The sequence below is a fragment of the Pseudoliparis swirei genome, chromosome 23, assembly GCF_029220125.1.
Source record: "Pseudoliparis swirei isolate HS2019 ecotype Mariana Trench chromosome 23, NWPU_hadal_v1, whole genome shotgun sequence".
NCBI classification, from domain to species: Eukaryota; Metazoa; Chordata; class Actinopteri; order Perciformes; family Liparidae; genus Pseudoliparis; species Pseudoliparis swirei.
Window position 1 is genome coordinate 18,284,367 of NC_079410.1, and position 23,927 is coordinate 18,308,293.

Sequence of the window (23,927 nt, forward strand, 5' to 3'; positions counted from 1 at the left end):
CCGACTGCTCCTGAATCCAGTGTTTGGGTTTTAACAGCAAAACGTGCAGCTAACTGGAGCTAACTGAAGCTAACTGCCGCTGCGCGAGAGAAAACGAGTCGAAACTTGAATGGAGAGAAGAAACGGACTTCTGTTGATGAAACCGAGAAGCGACGAGTACCGTGGACTCCGGTAAGATGACGCTCGTAACGTGGACTTTGGTGTGATGACGTTTAACTCGCGACAGTCGCTGTTTTCTTCCTGAATTAGCAACGTGCTAATGCTAGCTTGTTAATGAAGTTTTGTTTGTCGGTGTTTTTTTAAGCTGGCGAGCGTCGGCTGGATAATGACCAAGAAGGAGTTGCAGCGGTACCTTTCGATCTTTGCATTCGACGTGTGACTTTAGTTTCAAGGTGTGTTATTACGTGTTAATTAAGTTATAAATAGTATAGCTGCTGTTAGCTAGCGAGCTGTAATATAGGTTAGTAACAGTAGTAGCCATTAGCCGACCTATTGAGGAGAAACGTCCTGACAAACACCGACTCTTCTGGAAGGCTGCATTGTCTGCTTCCGCTCATGTTGCAGTGAACCCATCACAATGAAATGCATGTTTAACACACACGTGTATGTTGTGCAGGGTACCAGGAAGAGAAGAGGCAACCAGTTGACATGGACGCTGAGAAGGAAGCAGAGGACTCTGACACCAGAGGTGGGGAAGAACTCAGACTGGTCCTCATCGGGAAGACCGGATCTGGCAAAAGCGCGTCTGGGAACACCATTCTGGGCCGGAGGCAGTTCCTGTCGCAGATCAGCGCGAGCTCCGTCACCAGGACGTGCCAACTCGGGAGCACCGAGCTTGCCGAGGAAGAGGATGCTGAGGAGGGTGCTGTTGCACAGAGGAGGACGGGGAGAGTCACAGTGGTGGACATGCCAGGGTTCGGGGACACTCACCTGAGCGAGGAGCAGATCCACGCGGAGGTAGCCAAATGTGTGTGTCTCTCTGCCCCCGGGCCACACGCTTTCCTCCTGGTGGTGCCGATAGGACGATACACAGATGACGAGAACCAGGCTGCCTGTGAGTTGACCAAGATATTTGGGGAGGATGCAGTACGGCACCACACGGTGGTTCTTTTCACCAGAGGTGATGATCTAGAGGGCGTAAGGATTGAGGATTTTCTGCGAGAGACTGCACCTGCTGGGCTTGAGGCTTTGATTGACAGGTGTGGCGGCAGGTACCATGTGCTTAACAACAAAGACCCCAGCAACTCATCGCAGGTTAAAGAACTCCTACTGAAGGTGGACAAGATGGCGAAGCAGACTCGAGAAGGGTTTTACACCAATGCCATGTTTTTAGAAGCAGAGGCCGCAATCCGGGAGGAGCAGAAAGGGATGTTGAGGGAGCGAGGGCCAGCAGACGGGGGAGAGGCGAAGGGAGACGACGACGGCATGGAGGAGCAAGCTCAACTTGCAAAAAGAAGAAAGTGCGACTTGGCGTTTGCCGGAGCAGATAGAGGGTCAGAAAGGGTCAGGAGGAGGGAGCTGGAGAGAGGAAAGGAAGAGGATTTTAGGGTGGAGAGGTGGACAGAGGAGAGCAGAGGCAACGCCTTCAGCTTCCTGAGAGACCAGTTCAGAGGCCGGCGCCCGTCTGTCCGTTCATCCTCGAGTCGCACGAGGAGGGAGGCTGCTCTGTCTGCGGAGGTGCTGGAGAGAGTTAAGATCCTGGTGGCGGCCGGAGCCACGGGCTTGGTGGTGGGGGCCATGTTTGGGGCAGCTACCCCTTTGGCGGCCGCGGCCGCGGCGTCCTTCATGGGGAACTCGGTTGGTTTCGCGGCGAGTCAGTTCGCCGGGATGTCCGTCGCGGGAGGCACAGGTGTGGGGAAAGCTGTCGGGGCCATAGTGGCGGCAGCCTCGGGGAAAACCGCCTTGGCTCTGGGGGCGGCCACGGGGGGAGCCTTGGGTGGTTCTGTCGGAGCCATTGTTGGCACGGAAGCCGCCAGTCCTCGGGAGGGGGCTCTGGATGCCCTGGAGCAGGTTAGTGTCCTAGGGGCCTCTGCAGTGGGAGTGGCAGCAGGTGTGGGAGGCGCCATGGGAGTCGGGGCCGCTTTAAGCGCGGCCCTAGAGGGAGTGGCTGTGACCACGGCGGCCGTCGGGGCAGCAGGAGCGGCCAACGCCTCTGCAGCTCAGGCCAGTTTGGCCTCGGCAGCAGGGCAGCACGCAGTGGCCGCTGGAGGAAGTGCAGCTGCAGGTACTGGGACTGCTCAGTGTGCCTTAGCTCAGGAGATGGTTGTGAACGTCCCGCTGGCTGCTGGGTCCCCCGGGGTGGTGTTGGGCCTCGCGGGGCCCGGCGCGGTATCGCCGGCCAGCGGGGTCGCATCGGATCCCTGGGGCGCCGTGGCGGTATCGACACGCATCCTGACTGCAGTGGCTGAGATCGGCAAGGCCGCAGCAGGCGTGGCCTTGGCTGGTGGTCTGGTCGTGAAGGTGGTAAAGGAAAAAATAAGATCTGGCACAGGGACAACAGAAGCCAGTTTCTCGGAGAAGAAGTCGTACGAGGTGTACTGGAACAAATAAATACAAGTTCAAGACTGGAGATGCTATTCATGTGTGTTAGCTGGCCTTCTGGGAAAGTGCTCGACACGCCACACACAGGAGCAGTGAGAGATACTCGCCACAGAATGTCAAACCACCTTAAAGATTCAATCACAAATTACAATTGATAAAAGAGCAGAATTTGTAATTCACGAAGAATATCGGTTGGAACTTTTTGAGGCTGGTGAATGAGTTCAGTGGCATTTGCAATGTTGCGTGGGCGTGACTAATAAAGACAATCACATTTCTATCAATCAATTTTCATGGTTGTTATTCATGTCACAGCTGGTTGCCTATTAACCTAATGTCACATCATAGAAATAAAGAGACGATTACTGATGAAATTCTCCCAGATTTAATGTGAGCTCAGTTGACTTTTCCCCTTTAAAAATAAATATCTCTGAAAATAAGATTTTTGCCAAGTGAAAAAAAATGTGTTAATGTAATTAATCTTAAACATGACAGTAATGTGTTGTAAATTAACTAAAGATCTAAGTATTGTATTTATATCCTGAAGTGTGTTCTGGCAGATGACAATGGATGGTTGTGTTGCAGTGTTTCACATCTTGTAACATGTAACCAGACATGAGACTTATTATGTTAAGTATTAACACTAGTTTTAAACAACCTGATTTCAAGATGTACTATAAAGTATAAACAGCTCAGTGTTCACTTTGTTGCAGTGAAATAAACACAAAGGTCTGTATACTTTCAGTGAATACATTGTCCTCCTGTTGTCTTTTCTGCTGTTCCCTAACTGTCATTTGAGTCATTTTGCGCCTGAGTATATTTTGTGAGACTTTTTAAAGCCACTATATCTTAGAGCTGTTGGTTGAATTGCGTGCACACATTAATAATTTAACAATATTTGCATTTATTTTTGATGCTACATAATCGTTAAAAAAAGCTAATGTTAATTTATTTTCACAATACTTAAAACACCTGACGAAGTATCCTTCTTGTCTTCAAGAAAGTAGTAAACAAATCATTAAAGCGGTTGAAACTGTCAATCTGCAAGTGATAAAACATTGTTGGGTATTATATAATAGGAGGACCGTGTTTATCAGTTGAGTCAACATGTCTCCAGTGTTTATTTTATGTGATACGTTCATGTTTTTTAACATCGCTTCCACGGCGCTGTGTCTCACCAGCTTCTTGTCACAAAGATAAGGGGCGCGGTTTATTCAAATGACACCGAGGCTTCTGATGTTTGACGTACTATCAGACCACGGCGAATGCGACCTTGTGATTGGTCGGCGATGACTGGTCTCATGACAACAACAGCCCGGCGTCGACCAATCGGCGCCCGCTATGAGCCACCAAGTCTGTTTGTGAATGACGTAATGAGCGTAAAACAAGATGGCGACGACTTAAACCGTATATCGGCGTGAACTAGTTTATCGACGTCGTCGTCCGCCTCTCGTGAGGCTCCGGTGTTGTTTCGCGGTTCTTCGGAACCAGACCAATCCTCCCAGGTGGATACAGGTGCTGTGGGCGGTACCGGACAGTCTGCGGCTCTTGTTTCTTTCTCCCCCCCCCTCCCGACCGCCCGCGACCCTCCGGTGACAGCGAGGTGCGAACGGACGCTATGGACACCGGAGAGTTCATCTCCACCATGGAGAACATGGACCCGACTTTGGCCGAGTTGGGGGACGAGTTCACCCTGGGAGACATCGACGGTGAGTCGGCGCGCAACCGCGGCTCAAGTTCGCGGCGGCCCGTTTCCGCCGCGTGCGAGATGCTCGTCCCGCGAGGAGCTCTGAGTATGACGTAACGAGCTACATGAGCCTGTACGAGGCGGTTAGTGTTATAAGTACTCAACGGGAAGTACAGCATTCTTTAGCCTCACAGTTCATATACTTTAGTAAACATATAGAATGGTTGCACTTGTGTAGTTCAGTAAAGTTAGAAAGATATTCACAGATTCGGACTTCCCGGCTCAATAGCTCTCTCACGAAACGGAGTTAAAACACAAAAAACACCTCTCTGTGACCGTAGTGATGTCGACAACAAGCTACAACCTTAATTTTAACAAAAAAAGCCAGTCTTCGAGATCGATAAATAACGTTGGTCTCAATGTGCGATCAGCTGTGAAACCTAAGCCCAGGGACCGTCTGCAAAAAGCAATCCAGGAAAAACATATTCCAAAAATATTCAATAGCTCCACTGAAAGATTGTGTAGGCTGACAGAACTGATACCGTACGTCAAATGGCCACCCTGTGTTGTACTACAGCTGTTATTTTGGAGAGAAAAAATCATCTTAAATAATTATTATGAATTATATTTCATAATTTATGGAAACAATCTTCAATAGCGTCACTGTTATCAAGTGTAGAGTGAAATCATTCAATATCTACGTCAATGGGCTCCACATGAGTGGACTACACCTCTTACTTTGAAGAAAAAAAGATTTGGAATAATTTTTATGAATATTTTGTCATTTATGGAAACTATCTTCAATAGCATCACTGTTATCAAGTCTAGAGTGAAATCATTCAACATCTACATCAATGGGCTCCACATGAGTGGACTACACCTCATTTTGAAGAAAAATGTTTTTGAATAAATATTATGAATATTTTGTCAGAATTTATGGAAACAATCTTCAATAGCGTCACTGATATCAAGTGTAGGATGAAACTATTAATTTCCTACATCAATGGGCTCCACATGAGTGTGCTACACCTGGCTGGCTATACCTCATGAATCATTATACCATGGGTTTAATCTTGTACGGCATGAGAGAGCAAATGGCCAGGCAAGGGTTAAAAAAGGTGAGTAATTATATTATTATTATAAATCTTAACATCAAGTTGTTTTGAAACAATCCATTTGAAAAAGCAGCTTTAGATTTTTGGTTGTTCCGTTGGAGGAAAAATACATAATGCATACTGGGTACATTCTATTTGAGTTTTGCAGCAAAATACAATTATTTTTCCATTTTTACGCATGTTGTCAGGTCACATTTGATGACTATGATGGAGCCATTGGATTTGTCAACATAAATGTGCACTGGAAGTTTGTGGTGAGTATGCAGCTGGTCATGTGGTACAATGTGCCTTTACAGCATTCATGTATGGCTCATTGTTGTGAGTGTATTTTAAGGTTATCTTAAAATTGCTTTAAATATTTATAACAACCTACAATCAAGTCAATATAACTAAATTTAATTTCAATGTTAAATACAAGTTTTATTACAAGTTAATGTAATATTTCATAAATTGTCATTAATAAATGAAGAGACAATGAGATTGTATATTTGTATCTAATGTAGCTGCATTGTGTACATGCACATCTGTAGCATGTGGATTGATTTTAAGACTGTTCTTTTAGTTTTAAATGTCTTCATGGTCGTCATCCCTATCTTAATAAAAAATATATCTATGATTATTGTCCAATCAAAGCACTTGAATCATCCAACAGGATCCCGTTGGTAGTCCCCACTGCTACTCTAACAATTTGAGTTTTCTTTGATTGAGTATGACCCCATATTGTGGAACTTATTTTCAGACTAATATTCAGTACTTTCAAGTAAAATGTTAAAATATGCCTATTTAATGTGGTTTGTTTCTTTATTTACTCACAGTTGTGATTATCTTGTGTACAATAAATATACTTCCAATGTTGCTCATTCATTTAGGTTTTACATAAATAAAATGTATTATGTTATTATTGTTGCTGTTGTTGGTACGTTTAAAATATGGCATGCTTTAACACTATATTACTTTTTAAAACGGTATCTCCATGCCCTTTCAAACCGCATATTTGTGGTTGATCCTCTGCAAGGGTCAAATGAAGTTGACGACTCCAGAAAGGCTGGCCAAAAATGTGGGTAATATTAATTAGATTATGGGAAATATATAATGTTATACACATCTTTAGTAAGGCTATAGAATAAGTGCAAATGTAAACCAAAATTATTTTCCTTTCATCCTGCAGACAGTATTTCAAAATGCGCCGGAACAGACTTGGAAAGGAGGACTGGGTGAACATCAAGTGGCAGCCGGGCCAGATGAGCCACAGCTGCCAGAAAGATGGCAGCAGTTGTGGGATCTTTGTCATGCAGGTTATTTAATGCAACCTTTTGTCTTTCTGATAGATTAAACAATATGCTGTTTTACTATGTAAATTCAGACAAGGTGTGTTGTTTTGCCATTTGACAGATGGCCAAGATGACGGTGATGGAACTTCCAAAGATTCCGCAGCATTTTCGCATCAACTCATCTAAACAATCTATTGAAAAGCTAAGAAGAAACATGGCTGAAGACATTCTGAAACAATCCGGTTTTGTTCAAAATATGTAATCAATATTTGTTTGACTTAATACATAATTGACACTAATATACATGTCTTTATTTCTAGTTTCAAAGGATGAGCTCTGTTCCTTCTGTGGAATTGAGGACCTGCCCAAAACTGATGTTGATGCTGTTTGGGTGAGACTTGTTTTTAGACAATCTGAGTTGTGGATAATCTGTAGATAACCTGGAGTGAGTTTCAAGGAATAACATTAGTAATCAAGTATTGTTAACTTGTATGCATAACATGTTTCCTAAAGTTTCCATTTTTTAAATATGTTTAATTTATTTATCCCCATGTAGATTCAGTGTGGAACTTGCTCAAGATGGTTTCACACGCAGTGCCTTGGGATGACAGCAGCACAAATACCAAACAACATTGGTATTGTGTGTTGTGTAACTGAACACTTAGGAATGTGTATGTCTGACTTTGTCGGATAAACTTGTTGATGGCACTTATTGTGGTGCTTTTGTGGTTCGACTGAGTTGAGGAAGTGTTGCTTCCTGTGTTCTTGTTGTTCTTGATTTATACTCTAGGTTGAAATGCACTTATTGGAAGTCGCTTTGGATAAAAGCGTCTGCTAAATGACATGTAATGTTGACTTCAAGTTTATCCAGTTAAATGTTGTTCAAGCCGAACCAGTCATGTACAGTGCATCCGGAAAGTATTCACAGCGCTTCACTTTTTCCACATGTTGTTATGTTACAGCCTTATTCCAAAATGGATTAAATTCATAATTTTCCTCAACATTCTACACACAACAACATATAAAGACAAAGTGAAAACTGTTTTTTGCAAATTTTTTCACATTTATTAAAAATAAAGAACGAAAAAATAACATGTACATAAGTATTCACAGCCTTTGCCATGACACTCAAAATTTAGCTCGGGTGCATCCTGTTTTCACTGATCATCCTTGAGATTTTTGATTGGAGTCCACCTGTGCTAAATTCAGTTGATTGGACATGATTGAGAAAGGCACACACACCTGTCTATATAAGGTATCACAGTTGACAGTGCATATCAGAGCATAAACCAAGCCATTAACTTCAAGGAATTATCTATAGACCTCGGAGACAGAATTGTATCGAGGCACAGATCTGGCGAAGGGTACAGAAAGATTTCTGCGGCATTGAAAGTCCCAATGAGCACAGTGGCCTCCATCATCCGGACATGGAAGAAGTTTGTAACCACCAGGACTCTTCCTAGAGTCGCCCAGCCAGACTGAGCGATCGGGGGAGAAGGGCCTTAGTCAGGGAGGTGACCAGGAACCCGATGGTCACTCTGACAGAGCTCCAGCGTTGTTCTATGAAGAGAGGAGAACCTTCCAGAAGGACAACCATCTCTGCAGCACTCCACAAATCAGGCCCGTTTGGTAGAGTGGCCAGACGGAAGCCACTCCTTAGTTAATGTGTAGAATGTTGAGGAAAATAATGAATTTAATCCCTTTTGGTATACGGCTGTAACATAACAAAATGTGGAAAAAATCAAGCGCTGTGAATACTTTCCGGATGCACTGTATATATTGGTATCTGATCATTCATAAAGAATAAATGTGGGAACTACTTGACTACTATGATGGCTCTTATTATAATGTGTGTGGTACTATTTTTTAATTCAAGACGTATAAAGTACGAAGAATAGGTTTACAATTGCACTAATTTGACCAAATCACTGATATTACCAGACTTTAAGTAATGACCACTGGGTTACATGTTTTCTCAGAAGAAGCAATTAGTTAATATAAGATATATTGTTTGTTTGAGTATAATAAATCATGAAAGTGCTCCTTAACCAATATGCTGGTTTCTGGAAAGCAAATGGGACACCGTTTTACATTGTATCAATGCTAAACACATTTCGGTTCAAAATAATCCAAATTGAACAAACAATCTTAAATACACATTGGTTTTTCATAATCAATAGATATCCTGGTGACTGACGAGAAAATGGTGCCACTACACTTTGTCCTAAAAATGAAACTGAGATGATTAAAAGAGATCTTCTGAAGAAAGTATTGTAGTTTTACCAACACAGGATTGGTGGTTAAACATCATTTTATTTAAAATTATGCAAAAGCACATCATCAATATAGCTGATCTAGTACAACAAAGGATTGACGTAGGAAATGTTGTCAGCCAACACTTTACTACATTGGGTATATTGAATATTGTCTCCATAAAATATTTAAAATTATTCATAATCATATTTCTTCCAAAATAACAGGTGTAGTCCACTCATGTGGAGCCCATTGATGTAGATGTTGAATGATTTCACTCTACACTTGATAACAGTGATGCTATTGAAGATTGTTTCCATAAATTATGACAAAATATTCATAAAATGTATTCCAAATCTGTTTTCTTCAAAGTAAGAGGTGTAGTCCACTCATGTGGAGCCCATTGATGTAGATATTGAATGATTTAACTCTAGACTTGATAACAGTGATGCTATTGAAGATTGTTTCCATAAATATGACAAAATATTCATAATTATTCAAAAACACATTTCTCCAAAGTAAGAGGTGTAGTCCACTAATGTGGAGCCCATTGATGTAGATGTTGAATGATTTCACTCTACACTTGATAATAGTGAAGCTATTGAAGATTGTTTCCATAAATTATGACAAAATATTCATAATAACTATTCTAAATCTTTTTTCTTCAAAATCATAGGTGTAGTCCACTCATGTGGAGCCCATTGACGTAGATGTTGAATGATTTCACTCTACACTTTATAACAGTGATGCTATTGAAGATTGTTTCCATAAATATGACAAAATATTCATAATAATTATTCAAAAACACATTTCTCCAAAGTAAGAGGTGTAGTCCACTCATGTGGAGCCCATTGATGTAGATACCGAATGATTTCACTCTACACTTGATAACAGTGATGCTATTGAAGATTGTTTCCATAAATATGACAAAATATTCATAATAATTATTCAAAAACACATTTCTCCAAAGTAAGAGGTGTAGTCCACTCATGTGGAGCCCATTGATGTAGATACAGAATGATTTCACTCTACACTTGATAACAGTGATGCTATTGAAGATTGTTTCCATAAATATGACAAAATATTCATAATTATTATTCAAAAACACATTTCTCCAAAGTAAGAGGTGTAGTCCACTCATGTGGAGCCCATTGATGTAGATATTGAATTATTTCACTCTGGACTTGATAACAGTGACGCTATTGAAGATTGTTTCCATAAATTATGACAAAATATTCATAATAATTATTCCAAATCTTTTTTCTTCAAAGTAAGAGGTGTAGTCCACTCATGTGGAGCCCATTGACGTAGATATTGAATGATTTCACTCTACACTTGATAATAGTGATGCTATTGAAGATTGATTCCATAAATTATGACAAAATATTCATAATAATTATTCAAAATCTTTTTTCTTTAAAGTAAGAGGTGTAGTCCACTCATGTGGAGCTCATTGATGTAGATGTTGAATGATTTCACTCTACACTTGATAACAGTGACGCTATTGAAGATTGTTTCCATAAATGATATCAAAATATTCATAAAAATTATTCAAAATCTTTTTTCTTCAAAATGAGAGGTGTAGTCCACTCATGTGGAGCCCATTGACGTAGATATTGAATGATTTCACTCTACACTTGATAACAGTGACGCTATTGAAGATTGTTTCCATAAATTATGAAATATAATTCATAATAATTAATTAAGATGAGTTTTTTTCCAAAATAACAGCTGTAGTACAACACAGGGTGGCCATTTGACGTACGGTATCAGTTCTGTCAGCCTACACAATCTTTCAGTGGAGCTATTGAATATTTTTGGAATATGTTTTTCCTGGATTGCTTTTTGCAGACGGTCCCTGGGCTTAGGTCTCACAGCTGATCGCACATTGAGACCAACATTATTTATCGATCTCGGAGACCGGCTTTTTTTGGTAAAATGAAGGTTGTAGCTTGTTGTCGACATCACTACGATCACAGAGAGGTGTTTTTTGTGCTTTAACTCCGTTTCGTCAGAGAGCTATTGAGCCGGGAAGTCCGAATCTGTGAATATCTTTCTAACTTTACTGAACTCACTTGTGTCTCACATTGCAAATATAAACATCATCTTTTGCAAATCAATGGAAGAGTATAAATAAGTGAGGTTGTGTTCAGTGTTTCTTTCCATGAGGCAGAAGGTGAGAGGTGGCATTCATCAGGAAGCTGTGTGTGTGGGCAGCTATTGGAGGCTCAAGAATAACTTGCTCGTCAAGCTTTATTATTTTTTTCTTCCTAGAATGAATTAAAGACTTTTCTTCAGAACATTTTTCAGGCATATTCTGCAGAATTATTGCGCTGAGTTTGTGTGCGCGTGTGTGCGTGTGTGTGTGTGTGCGCGCGTGTCCACGTGGCTGGAAGAACAGCTCAGGCAAGTGTTGTTTTTTGTCTGAAACGATGTCCGACACTCGACCAGTGCTGTTTGAAAAGGAGGATTATGCTTAATTTCATATCGGTGATGTTCAGAAGTACTTTCACTGTTCATGACCCTCTGGCATCGTCTCACAGTCACTCGTAACATCAGAGTGACCACAGCCCTCGTGCAGTTAGTGCTTTCATGACCATCAAATCATTATTTGATGGTCATGAAATCGTATAACAACTAAAAAAAAAGATGGATATGTATGCAGCTAAGAACACCTTTTACACTGTAATGCAACACGGGATGTCAGACAGTCAGGTGACACACAGATGAGTCTTTTATTTGCTAACAGTGTCAACCTTTCCATCTACTCTGGTGTCCTCGCCCTTGAGTGTTTGTAGTCTAATCGATCTCAGACTATTAGGACTGGCCCCGTCGGTGACTTCGTGTCCCTCTGAAACGATCCGTAAACATGTTTTGCTGAACAGTGAGACTTAAAGTTCAAGGCTGAGAACTCTGCTCGTTGACTCCACCGGCGGATCCCCGGAGCGCTATCGGTGATCCAGATCAGTCACGGCAGCTTCCACCATATGGAACCTGGAAACGTGTCCAACATCTGGAAGTACCAAAGTCCAGAGGGACTGTGAACAGCTGTTGTGTCCACAGTAATGGACAGGCTGGTGCTTTTTGGCATTGAAGAGACATTTACACCAAATTAAATAAATGATCATAGTGCACAGTTTTATACTGTGATGGAGATACATTTCATTATTTGTTTTATGGTTTGGGGAATTCCCATATACTCTTCAATTTTATTAAAATAAACAGAGAAAAATGCTTAGTGTTTCATCATAATTAGTGAAAAAGAATCCACCTTGTTTACATCAACGGAGGTAGACTACATATTAACGGTTGCTTTTTGTTTTCTTCGAGACGAAGTACAATTCACAGCCGCTTGAGGGCTGAAAAACATATTTAATGCATTTCCTTCTTCATGCAACATGTGCAAAAACTTAACATTAACGAGGAAATGATGTGTTGCTGCTTTGCAATGTGAGCCCAACCGAGTGTATATTATTATATTATCATATTGCAGATGTTTAACATCCAACATGTGCATTGCTCTTGCCATCAAAGCAAATGAAATATAAGTGACATTTATCAAAAGTACTTTGATAAAGAATACAAAGATTTTAAAAAGTACTTTTCTTGGTCTACTGGCTGCCTTGGTCTTTTGGGGAGATTACTCAACACACCTTTTGAACGTTCTCCGTGTGAAGGCCTTTCCTCTGGTTTATGGCCACAACAGTCACTTCTCTCAGTGCGGTCAAGGCCGGTCCAGTAAAGTCTCCGGGCTCTCCCGTCTTATCTGCTCACACATCTGTGCCAGGTCTGCAGCGGGCCAGCCTTACCACCTTGTGTTCAATCGGTTCTTTTCAAGGTCACAAGGTGATTCTGTAGATTATTATCTTCTTGGTACTGTAGTATTGTGTGTAGCTAAGACCTAAAGTTAAAGGTAGTAAAGTAATTGTCAGTCATGGGATTTTAGCTAATCTTACAATACGCTGACATTAAATTAATCAATTATTCAGTGTTATTTAAACATTTTAAACCACATCATTGTTAAGATGTCGACTATATACCCTGTATTGTTTTATATCATTGAACAAAAGTAATTCTTCCTTTTCTAAATCCAACCCGGGTAGTTTTGTAACGTCCATTGTGTTCCTCCGTCTCCTCAGAGATGCTGCAGTTTGTCAGTAACCAGGTGGGCGACTTCCCCGACCTGTTTGAGGATCAGATGGCCTCAGCGGGCTCGGTGCCGAGCGCCGCCGCCGCTCCGCGCCCGGCCGTTCAGACCCCTCCGGCCCCCAAGACGCCAGCCCCCGCCGTGTACCAGAGCGCCGCCGTCAGCCTCGTCGTCCCGCAGACGCTGTCTCCCCGGTCGATGCCCCTCACCCCTCCCCTCACGCCCACACAGACCTACTCCCCAGCGGCCGTAACCACGGTGCAGCAGCAGGTTGCTCCTCCTCCTCCTCCACCTCCTCCTCCGCAGCACCGCAGCCCGCCGCTCCTCCAGCCACGGCCTCAGGTGGTGCAGCCCATCCAGCCTCAGCCACAACACACGGCCCAGCCCGCCATCCAGGTGCCAGCTGTCCCCACTCTCACACCTTGTGATGAGTAATGCCTCCCACTGGACTCGTTGTTACTACTAACACTGTTCATGGCGTAGAAGTGCTGCTGTAGTTTTGAGTCGTCTGCCTCACCTGTTCACATTTATTGACTGTTTTAGAGTCTGTGGATTCATTTTCTGTTATTGTGTCATCCATAGGGAGAAAAAATAGTAAATTCTACTGACGGGAGAAAAAAAGTTCATTGTACATAGATTATTTTAAAAAATTTAACTTAAATATTTTATTTGCTTAGACATATTAACATAAAAGATATACAAAAATGTCAGACACATATATATATATATCAATACAGAAGAAGAAAAACAATATATTTAGATATATACTGTACATACACATGCACACACAAAACAGGACACAATGATATATATATATATAATACACATACATACATACCCCATAAAAACAAAAACAAAACAGAAAAAGAAAAGCAACCCTGGCACCTCCTTAATTATCTTTTACTTGTAAATGTGTACACACCACCCTGCAGCTATATTTGCAGAGATTATATTTGATTATATTTTACAATATATTATCCAGCTCAGCATCCCTATAAGTAGCAAGGCACTTGTTTCTGGTACATCTAAGGAAGAATATGAACTGTCTTCTGTCTCTTTGAGCTTTAGTAAAACGAATGGATCCAGTTTTCATCTCAACATTCACTCTTTCCTCAGATGCACACCCAGGGCATCGCCATGCAGACCCAAAGCTTCCGGTCCACACGCTGGTTCAGACCCACAGCCAGACGGGCATACCCATCCAGACCCAAGCGGGCCAAACTGTGATGATCGCCTCCAACGGCGGACAGTCCCATTTCATCCAGAGCCCCGTCATCTGCCACCAGAGCCCCGGCTCCGGTTTCCAAGGTGACTAAAAGAGAGGGATAGGAGGATGACCTGTTGAGCGATTGAGATAAAGTTTTCATGAAGTACTCGATATTGTGGGTGAATACAGATTTAAATCATCGTACAGTGTCTCCTAATGGGGACATGTTGTTGTTGTTGTTGTACTAATGTGGTTTTTTTTCCAGTGTTTTGAATTTGTCAGTCAAACCAACCCTCCTCTTGTCTTCCGTTCCCAGTCCTCCAGCCTCAGATGCAGAGCATCATGACGTCACAGCAGCTCCAGCCGATGACCATCCAGCACCAGCGTGTTCTGACCCCGACCTGCCAGACCATCCAGACCCTCTCGGCGCCCACCACAGTCCACGCTATGCAGCAAGTTCCTGTGAGTACGCCGGCAGTGCTTTCGTGTCACAGTGTGTGGTGTCCAAGCGGAGCGAGTGGCGGGGTAGAGGCCCTGCAGATCTGTCCTGATCTTTTAAACAAACAAACGCTTTGCATTGACCCTTTTTAGGCATCTTTCCATCAGGTCCTTGTCCAGCAGCCTCAGATCCTGAAGACCGATTCGCTGGTTCTCGCAACGCTGAAACCCGACGGCACGCAGGTGCTGTCCACCATGCAGAGCCCCAACGGGATCACCACCCTGACGACGCCCATCCAGAACACAGCCCTGCAAGTTCCGGTATTCAGCGAGCCTAGAAGATTCCGTGTAACCACTTGGTTGTTAATAATGATCATGTCTTTTTGTCCCCACACTGACAGCTACCGTACTGCGACCGATTTCCATCCCCAGACGCTGATGAGCAGCAACATCCTGACCACCCTGCCCATGATGCTGGGCGGAGGAGACAAACTGCCCATCAAGCAGCTGCAGCCAGGCTCTCACTGCACGAACGTGGCCAGGTCGAGCATGGATCAGTGCCAGATGATGGGGGGGATAATAGGCCCGGGAGGAGTGGTGAAGGAGGGCGAGAGGAAGACGACGCACAACATCATCGAGAAGCGGTATCGCTCCTCCATCAACGACAAGATCGTGCAGCTCAGAGACCTGGTCATGGGCAACGACGCCAAGGTCAGTCGTTTAAATGAGGAAATAAAACCCCCCGAGTTCACTCGTGCATTCTTGGTAGTTGGATGCTCAACTTTCCTCCGTCACGTCTTCACAGATACACAAGTCGGGGGTGCTGAAGAAGGCCATTGACTACATCAAATACCTGCAGCAAGTCAACAATAAACTGCGGCAGGAGAACATGGCCCTGAAGATGGGCAACCAGAAGAACAGTGAGTGTTCAGCATGATTTAATGCTGAATCTGAAACTCTGGATTCATTGAGTCCCCCCCCCCCTCTCTGTTTCAGAGCCGGTGATCCTGTCTGAAGACGTGGAGCTGAAAGAGGAAGTAGTGATGATGTCTCCTCCGGCCTCGGACTCTGGGTCTAGTTCCCCTGCCCAGTTCTCTCCGTACTGCGTGGACTCGGAGCCGGGCAGCCCCTTGCTGGACCACGAGCAGGTACCACGCCGTGGTCTTTTAGAACAGTCGTAGCTCACCCTATGGATTGGCTCTCACACTTCATCGCTAAAGCTTTCCACCGGTGTTTTTTATTGCATAATAATTTAGAAGACGTTATGTTGACATTCATTTCATCGCTACAGGCAGAGACCGTTTGTTTCTGATCATATGAATTTGAAGGAGCGTTTAAAAAGATTGTTTTCTCACAAACCTTCTGATATCTCTCTAATTAAGATTACAATTCTAAATTACTTGGAGAGTGAGTCCATAATTATATCCCCGTCATTAAAATACAGCGTTGCCGAAGCCTTCTTCATCTCCACGGTTAATTAGCCACCATGATTGTACATTCTTCCACAGACATGCACAGGTATTGATTTGTGTCACCCTGTTCTCTCCCGTCGTCCGACAGATGAAGATCGAGCCGGATTCTCCGTCCTCGGTCGGCGTGATGGATCGCTCCCGGCTGCTCCTCTGCGCCCTGACCTTCTTCTGCCTGTCCTTGAACCCGCTGCCGTCGTTGTTGGGCTCCGAGTCGCCGGGGAGCCCGAGCCTGGCCGCGGGCCACGGCCCGTCGAGGACGCTCGCCTGGTTCCCAATTCACACGCAGGACTTTGGTGAGCGGGGCGGAGTCGTGGTCGGTCCAGTCACACGGGGGGGACACTTGTTGTTGTTGTTGTTGTTGTTGTTGATGAAGTCTTCTAAAATGTTCCCCATGTGTCGTCTCTCCTCGGGCTCTGCAGCTTCCTGGCTGCGATGCCTGTTGCCGTGGGTGATGGTGTGGGTGCTGAGCGGGGTGGGGGCGGTGTGGGGCTGCGTCAGGGTGCTCTACCTGTGGGAGCCCGTCACGGCGCTTCACTCACCAAAGTCTGTGTCGTTCTGGAGGCATCGGAAACAAGCCGACCTGCAGCTCAACAGGGTGAGTGCAGACGAGCCCCGGGTCTTAAAGGAGCCGAGTAAAACCAATCAGGAAGGCAATTACGATTTATTTTTCCTCATACAAGGTTTTTCCTCTCAAAAGAGTTGAGGAAGCATTTCCAAAGACTGGGAGACACGATCACACGACTCACACTTCACGTGTGAGAAGTGGATCTGGTGTTGGATCTGCTGATGAATTATACGGGATGAATTAGTTCACTGAAGATAACCTCGCCCAGTGTGATTGGCTTTGATTGGCTCGCTGAATTCGCTCAGTTTCGCCTGCCTGTACACACACACACACACACACACACACACTTCACTGAACACTGACTAGCTAACCATTTCCCCTGTCTCCTCTCTCCTGCAGGGTGATTACACGGCGGCGATGGCCAGTCTAGAGACCTGCCTGTCCGTCTTGACGCGACTGCTTCCCTCCACCACTCTGGACCTCGTCTGCTCGCTGTCCTGGAATCTCATTCGCTACATCCTTCACCGGCCAACTCCTCTGGGTTGGCTGGTTCATCAGGTCCGGGGACAGCACGAGGGGGAGGAGGCCCGGACGAGCGCCAAGGACGCGGCGCTGGTTTACCACCGGCTGAGCCAGCTGCAGCTCACAGGTGAGGACAAAGAGGGCCGACGCTGTGCAACACATCCCTCCGCACTATATCGGTTTACATGCAGCAGATCGATATCGGAGCTTACTTTCACTCCGGTGTGAAGATTCAAACGCGATGATCCGGTTTCTGTTCCCTCTCTGTAGGAAAGCTGCCTCAGCGTAGCAGCCTGTGGGCTTTATCCGTGTCTCTGAGCGCCGTCAACCTCAGCCAGAGCGCCCAAGGCAAGATGGCCCCCGCCCAGTTTACGCAGATCTACGTCACTGCGGCGATGGCCCTGCGCACCGTGCTGGGCCACCACCTCTCCTGTCTGCCCGTGAGTCTTTTTACATGCTCCGTCTTCTGTCTGTTACTATTTCACTGGCGTTTACTTTTGTTTTGAGTTTTTTTTTATTTCCATCATCAGCATCTTTTCTTCCTCCGCGTGCGTCTCCCAGGGTTACCTGTTGAGCTGCGCAGAGAGTGTGGCCAACCAATCGGAGACCAAGCCCATCCCCGACTGCCTGCGCTGGCTCTTCACCCCGCTGGGCAGGCAGTTCTTCCTGAGCTGTGATTGGTCGGTGAAGTCGGAGAGCAGCGACGGGGTGTACACGTCACAGAGAGACCCGAGTATGACATCGATATTTACTCTAAATGACCCTTTGTGTATTTGTGACATTCTTCCGTTCTTTCACTTTGTCAGTTTTTATTTTAACCCGGTTATTTCTTTTATAACACCGAATAAACTCAAGTTGTCATTATTTTTATGGTAATTATATTCAATTATATGGCCAGAGGAACTTTATGTAAAAGGAAATCTCATATTTTTAAATGGAAAGGCTTAATTGCATCTTCAATTGTGAGTATTAGTCCGGATATTTACTCCCAGCTATGATACAATAATCTGAGCCGAGCCCCTAGTAACATGAGAAAAAGATGGATGGATGTTGTCTGGGTTGGCTTACAGGTGTTTGTTGTATTGTGGTGAGCTTCCTGTACCTTGAGTGAATATTGTGTTTCTAAAATGCAGGATGCTCTGATTTCACTGTTCACCCCCCCCCCCCCCCCCCCAGCTGACCCCATTGCCCAGCTGCACCGCTGTTTCTGCAGGAAGCTTCTCGAGCGAGCCGTCCACACCCTCATCCAGCCTCAGAGCGGCTCCGAAGCGGGCAAACGCCACGGCGACTCCGGGTAAGCCGATCCGCTCCAGCGACGCTGTTCCCCCAATTTGCCGTGAATCAAAGGTTCCTCCCGGATCTGACCCCGTCGCTCCGCTCTGTCTCTCCTTCAGGGAGTACTCCAGCGCCCTGGAGTTCCTCCAGTTGTTAAACAGCTGCACAGAGGAGTCTCCATCCCCTCCTCCTCCCTTCTCGACTCCTCCAAATCACACCACCACTCCAGGTACGAATAGCATGAGGAGAACCGCCCTGTCCAATCGCGGTGAAGCGTGAATCACATCGGATGTTGTTTGCGTGGGGGAGGGGAGGGGAGAGATTTCAGTTTTCATTCCTGCGCATTACCCAGATAGCCATCAGAGTTATGACTGTCGGCATGAATGGATTTCCTGTAACACACACTGACGAGCATTTTGGCCTTGGAGATTAGCTTCTTATCGGATTATCACAGATAATACTTGCAGTCATTGATTTATGGTAATTAATGACTTGGAATGGGTATCAACACATTGACAATCTGTTGAGCGGATGTGAATTAGCAGTAACATTAATCGTTTTTTTTCACACTGAGACTGTCTCTCCCCACAAAGCATGTTGTATCACCTCACAAACAGCTTTTGATCCCACTAGAGACGCCGAGCGAAGCCTCAAAGAAGCGGGTCTTAGCCACCATGTCGTCTCACAGCAGCTTGAAAAGAAAAAAGCTTTTTATAGCCACATGAAAAGTGCTTTGATGCTCTTGGACTCGAGCCAGTTTCTCCCTCTTGTTTTTAATTGGACATCTTGTGCCTCTCTTCTTCCTGCCAGTGGGAGACCCGGTGAGTCGCTGGTGGGCTTTGGTGCTGAAGGCCACCGTGCATTGGCTGCAGGGCGACGACGTCGCCGTGAGGTCGCTGTTGGCGGAGGCGGAGCGCATGCCGAGGGCGCTCCACATGCTCGAGTGAGTGAAGTAGAAACTGGTTTCAGTCGGTCTTGACGTGACGACACACGAGCTGCAACTCCACAGTACAGAAATACAAGATAGGATGAGATGGATTCACAGACATGGAAGTCAGAACCAGATCCTCTTTGAACCTTCTCGAACAATCCAGGGCTGTAATGAAGTCAACTAAACATTCTCCTCTTTTGGACACACCAACTGTCCTCTTGCTTCCCCGTTTCAGCCACCCTCTGCCCAAGGCCGTGCTGCTGCTCTGCAAGGCGGTCCAGATGAGCCTGCCCCCTCTGAAGGGGGAGGGGGAGATGGCCTACCTGTCCCACTGCGACCGAGCCAGCGGCTACCTGCGCTCCAGCATCTCGGTGCCCGTCGCCCAGACTGGGAACTGGCTGAACAAGGTAACGCACTGTTCCAGTTATGTCATCGCGTCTGCCGCCTTGCACGCAAACATGTGCAGACACGGAAAAACCTGTCTGACTGATGCATGCACACACACACACACACTCACTCGTCGTGGGGCTGTGTGTGAGTGTGTATGGGTGGCAGGAGGTGGCTGTGGTGCATTGTAGTTGCATTGCATGATCCTTAAAGCCGTGTGCAATGTGCCTACAGTGCGGTACAGAGGCCTCCCCAATCTGCTCGCACCCGCCACACACACACACACACACACACACCACCACCACTTCACATTAGACGGCACTGAATATCACGGTGTGACATTTAATTTTAAGCAATTGCACACCGAGGAGAAGATTATGATGGTGATTACATGCAGAGAGGAGGCACTTTTGACTTTTTATTTTCTTCCCTTTTTCAAGGGGGTGGAGCTCCTGATCTGTGACCTTCTGCTGACCTTGAGGACCAGTTTGTGGCAGCGGGGAGGCAGCAGCAACGGAGAGCCCGGCCCGGCCCCTGGGCCCCAGTTAGCTGGTTTCCAGAGGGACCTCAGCGCGCTCCGAAAGCTCACGCAGTGCTACAGACAGGCGCAACACAAGGTACACGGAATAGATCACGCCCTCTATGTTCAGGGCTCAGCAAGAGATAACAGTCATGGAAAAATATGGACAAATGCCAAAAACAAGATATTAGATTAGTTATTAAATTAGATTTCACAGTCTATCTTTCATCCAGAGAAAACAATGATGTCTATATAATTGTTATCGCACTGACAAGCAGGCAACTCTCCTCGGTAATAAGACCCTCAATGTGTCGCTGGTAGTCGAGACAACAACAACGCTGCACTGATTGTAAGCCCAGAAATCAGCAGAGCTGATCATCTTGTTTGGGATAACATCTCATTTACCGCTTCAGTCTTGAATACCGAGTTCTCTCCAGCGCTCGCCAGCTGCAGAAATCTCATCTATGTGTATATATATATATATAATGACAATGTATCATCAATCACACTTGTACGGCTTACTGTAGCCAGAGGGTCTTTAGTAACGCTCTCACAGCGGCCGCTGCTCATTTGTTTTCCGTCTTGACTTGTGCGAGACGCTCGGGACCGACTTCCTCCTCACGAGGTTCTGTTGTGAGGAAGACGAGAACGGCAGAGTGCTTCCTCTTGATAGCCCGAGTAGTTTGCTGCTCCAACATCACTCAAACACCTGTAAATACTGGATGAAGACCATTGCAGCTCTGATGTGTGTTTCTTCTTCTGCAGGTGTTCCTCCATGAGACCACAGTGAGGCTGATGGCTGGAGCCAGCCCCACGAGGACACACCAGCTGTTGGAGCACAACCTCCGACGCAGGACGCACAACTCCTTCACGGCTGGTAAGGGAGACGCCAGAGTATTTTTGTCTCTTGGTTTTTAAAGTACAGACTTCGTCGTCATGGTTACAGCGAAGGTTCACCTTGACCGCCGGCTCAGGATCATTTCCCCTGTGGTCGGTCTAGATTTTAACTATTAATGGCAAAATGACTCAAACCATCCTAGAGGGCAACACAACCCTGTGTTTACACACACACACACACACACACACATACATACACCTAACCTCTACTTTTCTTCCTCCTCTTCGTTTCCTCCCGCCTGCTGCGGTCAGAAGGCGAGTGTGTCCTGGGTGAGAGGGAGAGGGCTCACGCCATCCTGCTGGCCTGCCGCCACCTGCCCATGCCCCTGCTAACCCCGCCCGGGCATCGCGCCCGCCTGCTGGCCGAGGCCAAGCGCACCCTGGAGCGGGTGGGAGACCGTCGTTCCCTACAAGACTATCAGCAGATCCTGCTGCGCATCAGCGGGGGCACAACCATCGCTGCCTCCTGAACACACACACACACACACATTAGGGCTACTCACAATTCAACAAACTCCGTAATTTGCTATCGTACACACAAAGATATAAACCGGGCTTCTCATCCAACAACATGTCAGACTTTTCTCACCCAGACTTCAAGCTGTCTCTGTATCCACACTGCAGGCTCAACCTTAGCTCCTCTTTGATGCTTAGTCTCATTGTCGCAGCACAATCACGCCACCTTGTGGTCATCGCGGGTACCATGCTGGCTGGCTTCCTGCCTCCTTTTTAACACACAAGGAAAAATCAGGTTTAATAGGCCCCAAAGGAAAAAAGGGACCGTTATGTAGCAGCTGTTCAAAGTAATGCGACGCAGCAGCGCTTAGATCAGCTGTAGGAAACCGAGCTGTACAATCATTACTGCACACGGCGATGTGAGTGCTGCAATAACTGTAACGTCTCATTGAGCTCCCGCGCATCAACCGATGGGCGACGGAGAGTCTGAGAGGAGGCCGCCGAGGTCTGTTGAGCGCTGTAGGATGCAGACGGAGAGACAAGCTCGCTGGTCAACACGCAGCGCTCAGTCTCTTCTCATCTACCTCACACACGGTGCGATGCCAGCATTCAACGGTGGAGCGAAATTCGGCTGCTTGTCCTGCTTCGTACTGTCAAACGAGAAAGAGGTCGGATTAGCAGACACACACACAGATGCTTCTACTTATTATTCCATATTAAATGAATTGCATTCAAGCTCACAATATGATTGTATATAGGCTGTACATAGGCAGACAGAAGTAGATTAAACAAGAAGTCCTGATTTATGCTTGAGAGGACACACACATATACATACATTGAAGAAACAGCCGTATCGTGTCACAGTCGTAACGGTTTCCTTTCGGAAGCTTTCACCAGGAGAGCAACATCAGCAGCATCGCACTCTCTAAGTGATACTCCAACCAAATAGAAAAGCATCCGAACATCCATAAACATCGTACCAGCCGCCCTCGGAGCCCAGAGGCAGCGGGTGTCGACCTCCAGATGTCGGCTGGCGTATCACTCGGGGAAACATCGGCGTGGAAAAGGGGGGCTGAACACGGAAGATTGGTATTTCTTAGAAGTGACGTCCACCTGTGATGTAACGCTCTAAAGCAAAATGGCCTTGAGGTGATGTAAAGAATTATTTTATTATTTTTCTTCACATGCGGTTAGATGGAGGAGGAGTTGTGTCTTTGTGAGTTCTTTGTCCAGGTCGCTTTTTTTATTTGTAATTGCACTTCTGTCATTCCTGTTGTCTGTGCTCTGGTTTTCTTATTTAAAGGTTATGCAATATTAATACAAACGCTTTAGCGACAGCTCCGTCATTGTTTTATATTGATAAAAACATCCTGGGATCAGAAACGGAATCTCTAAAAGGAAGATTTATTTTGTTGTTGACTGCATTTAAACAATTAGCCTGAGATTTTGGACTCCCTCTTTCTTTGCTGTTTTTTTTAGAATACAGGCAAACGCACACGACTGCTCTTAGAAGTCTGTCTTCCAGGTCAACCCGAGGTGTAAATTAGCAGCCTAGTCCTGAATAAACTGTTTTCAGTGTAGATTATTTTTCCTGACTGGCGAAAGTGTGCAAATAGGAAAGCAGTGCTTGCACAGGAGTTTTTGCTATCGTTATAATTGTTACAATCGTTTACATTAGTTTTTTGGTCTTTCCCCTTTGATGTGTTTTTATTGTCTGTGTTTAATTGTGATGTTTGTTTTGTAATAAAACAACACGTGACAGTGTGTGTGATCTTTCGGTGTCCCATGCTGGTCTTGGATGTGAAGCATAAATACGAGCAGAGCAGTGAAACGGGAACAGAAACGAGAGAGCATGTTTCATCTGAACACAGGTGTTGGCCGAGTGTGAACGCCAGTGTCGATCTGAGAACGATGGTTCATCGGTGTCCTCTTTCACATATTCCCTTGTGCGATGGGCACTGGAGACCTCGGTGTAAATGAAACACTTCAAGCGAGCGAGACCCTGCCACTTGGAGGGATTGGGGACGAGTACCGAATATAGGAATAGCAAATGCCTGGGTGAAGGTTTGAAGACGTTTAATCACATCATGATGAACAGAAATGCAGACTGTTACCTGATTTGAAATGGCATCATATTAATTTTCATTCACATCTCAAGACAAGGTGACCTGATACCGACTACATTAATGATATCAACAGATCATGCAGTTTAAATAAAAACCGCAGCATAAACTCTATAAACTATG

The 23,927-nt window shown here is 45.4% G+C and overlaps 2 protein-coding genes across 3 annotated transcripts; both read left to right on the forward strand.

Annotated features, from left to right (window-relative positions):
- Positions 1 to 28: 28 nt before the first annotated feature.
- Positions 29 to 3,287, forward strand: LOC130188289 (uncharacterized). Of its 2 annotated transcripts, XM_056406570.1 has the most exons (3): positions 29 to 171; positions 305 to 392; positions 617 to 3,287. In XM_056406570.1, the coding sequence occupies exon 3, from the start codon at positions 649 to 651 to the stop codon at positions 2,548 to 2,550; it is 1,902 nt and encodes a 633-aa protein (XP_056262545.1). In that variant the 5' UTR covers positions 29 to 171; positions 305 to 392; positions 617 to 648; the 3' UTR covers positions 2,551 to 3,287. The 2 variants fall into 2 exon arrangements, with proteins under 2 accessions (XP_056262545.1, XP_056262546.1); XM_056406571.1 differs by lacking the exon at positions 305 to 392.
- Positions 3,288 to 3,925: 638 nt separating this feature from the next.
- Positions 3,926 to 23,457, forward strand: srebf2 (sterol regulatory element binding transcription factor 2). Its single transcript, XM_056406567.1, is given in 21 exon segments — positions 3,926 to 4,247; positions 13,004 to 13,407; positions 14,128 to 14,161; positions 14,164 to 14,319; positions 14,535 to 14,680; positions 14,825 to 14,967; positions 15,058 to 15,367; positions 15,462 to 15,576; positions 15,653 to 15,804; positions 16,217 to 16,421; positions 16,548 to 16,723; positions 17,093 to 17,342; positions 17,486 to 17,655; positions 17,777 to 17,948; positions 18,392 to 18,509; positions 18,610 to 18,719; positions 19,301 to 19,433; positions 19,657 to 19,828; positions 20,249 to 20,425; positions 21,094 to 21,205; positions 21,478 to 23,457. Coding segments are annotated over 21 exon segments (3,564 nt in total). The 5' UTR covers positions 3,926 to 4,156; the 3' UTR covers positions 21,696 to 23,457.
- Positions 23,458 to 23,927: the final 470 nt, after the last annotated feature.

Excerpts from the sequence above, each read along its gene's own strand:
- LOC130188289 (XM_056406570.1), top strand. The coding sequence starts at position 649 with ATGGACGCTGAGAAGGAAGCAGAGGACTCTGACACCAGAGGTGGGGAA.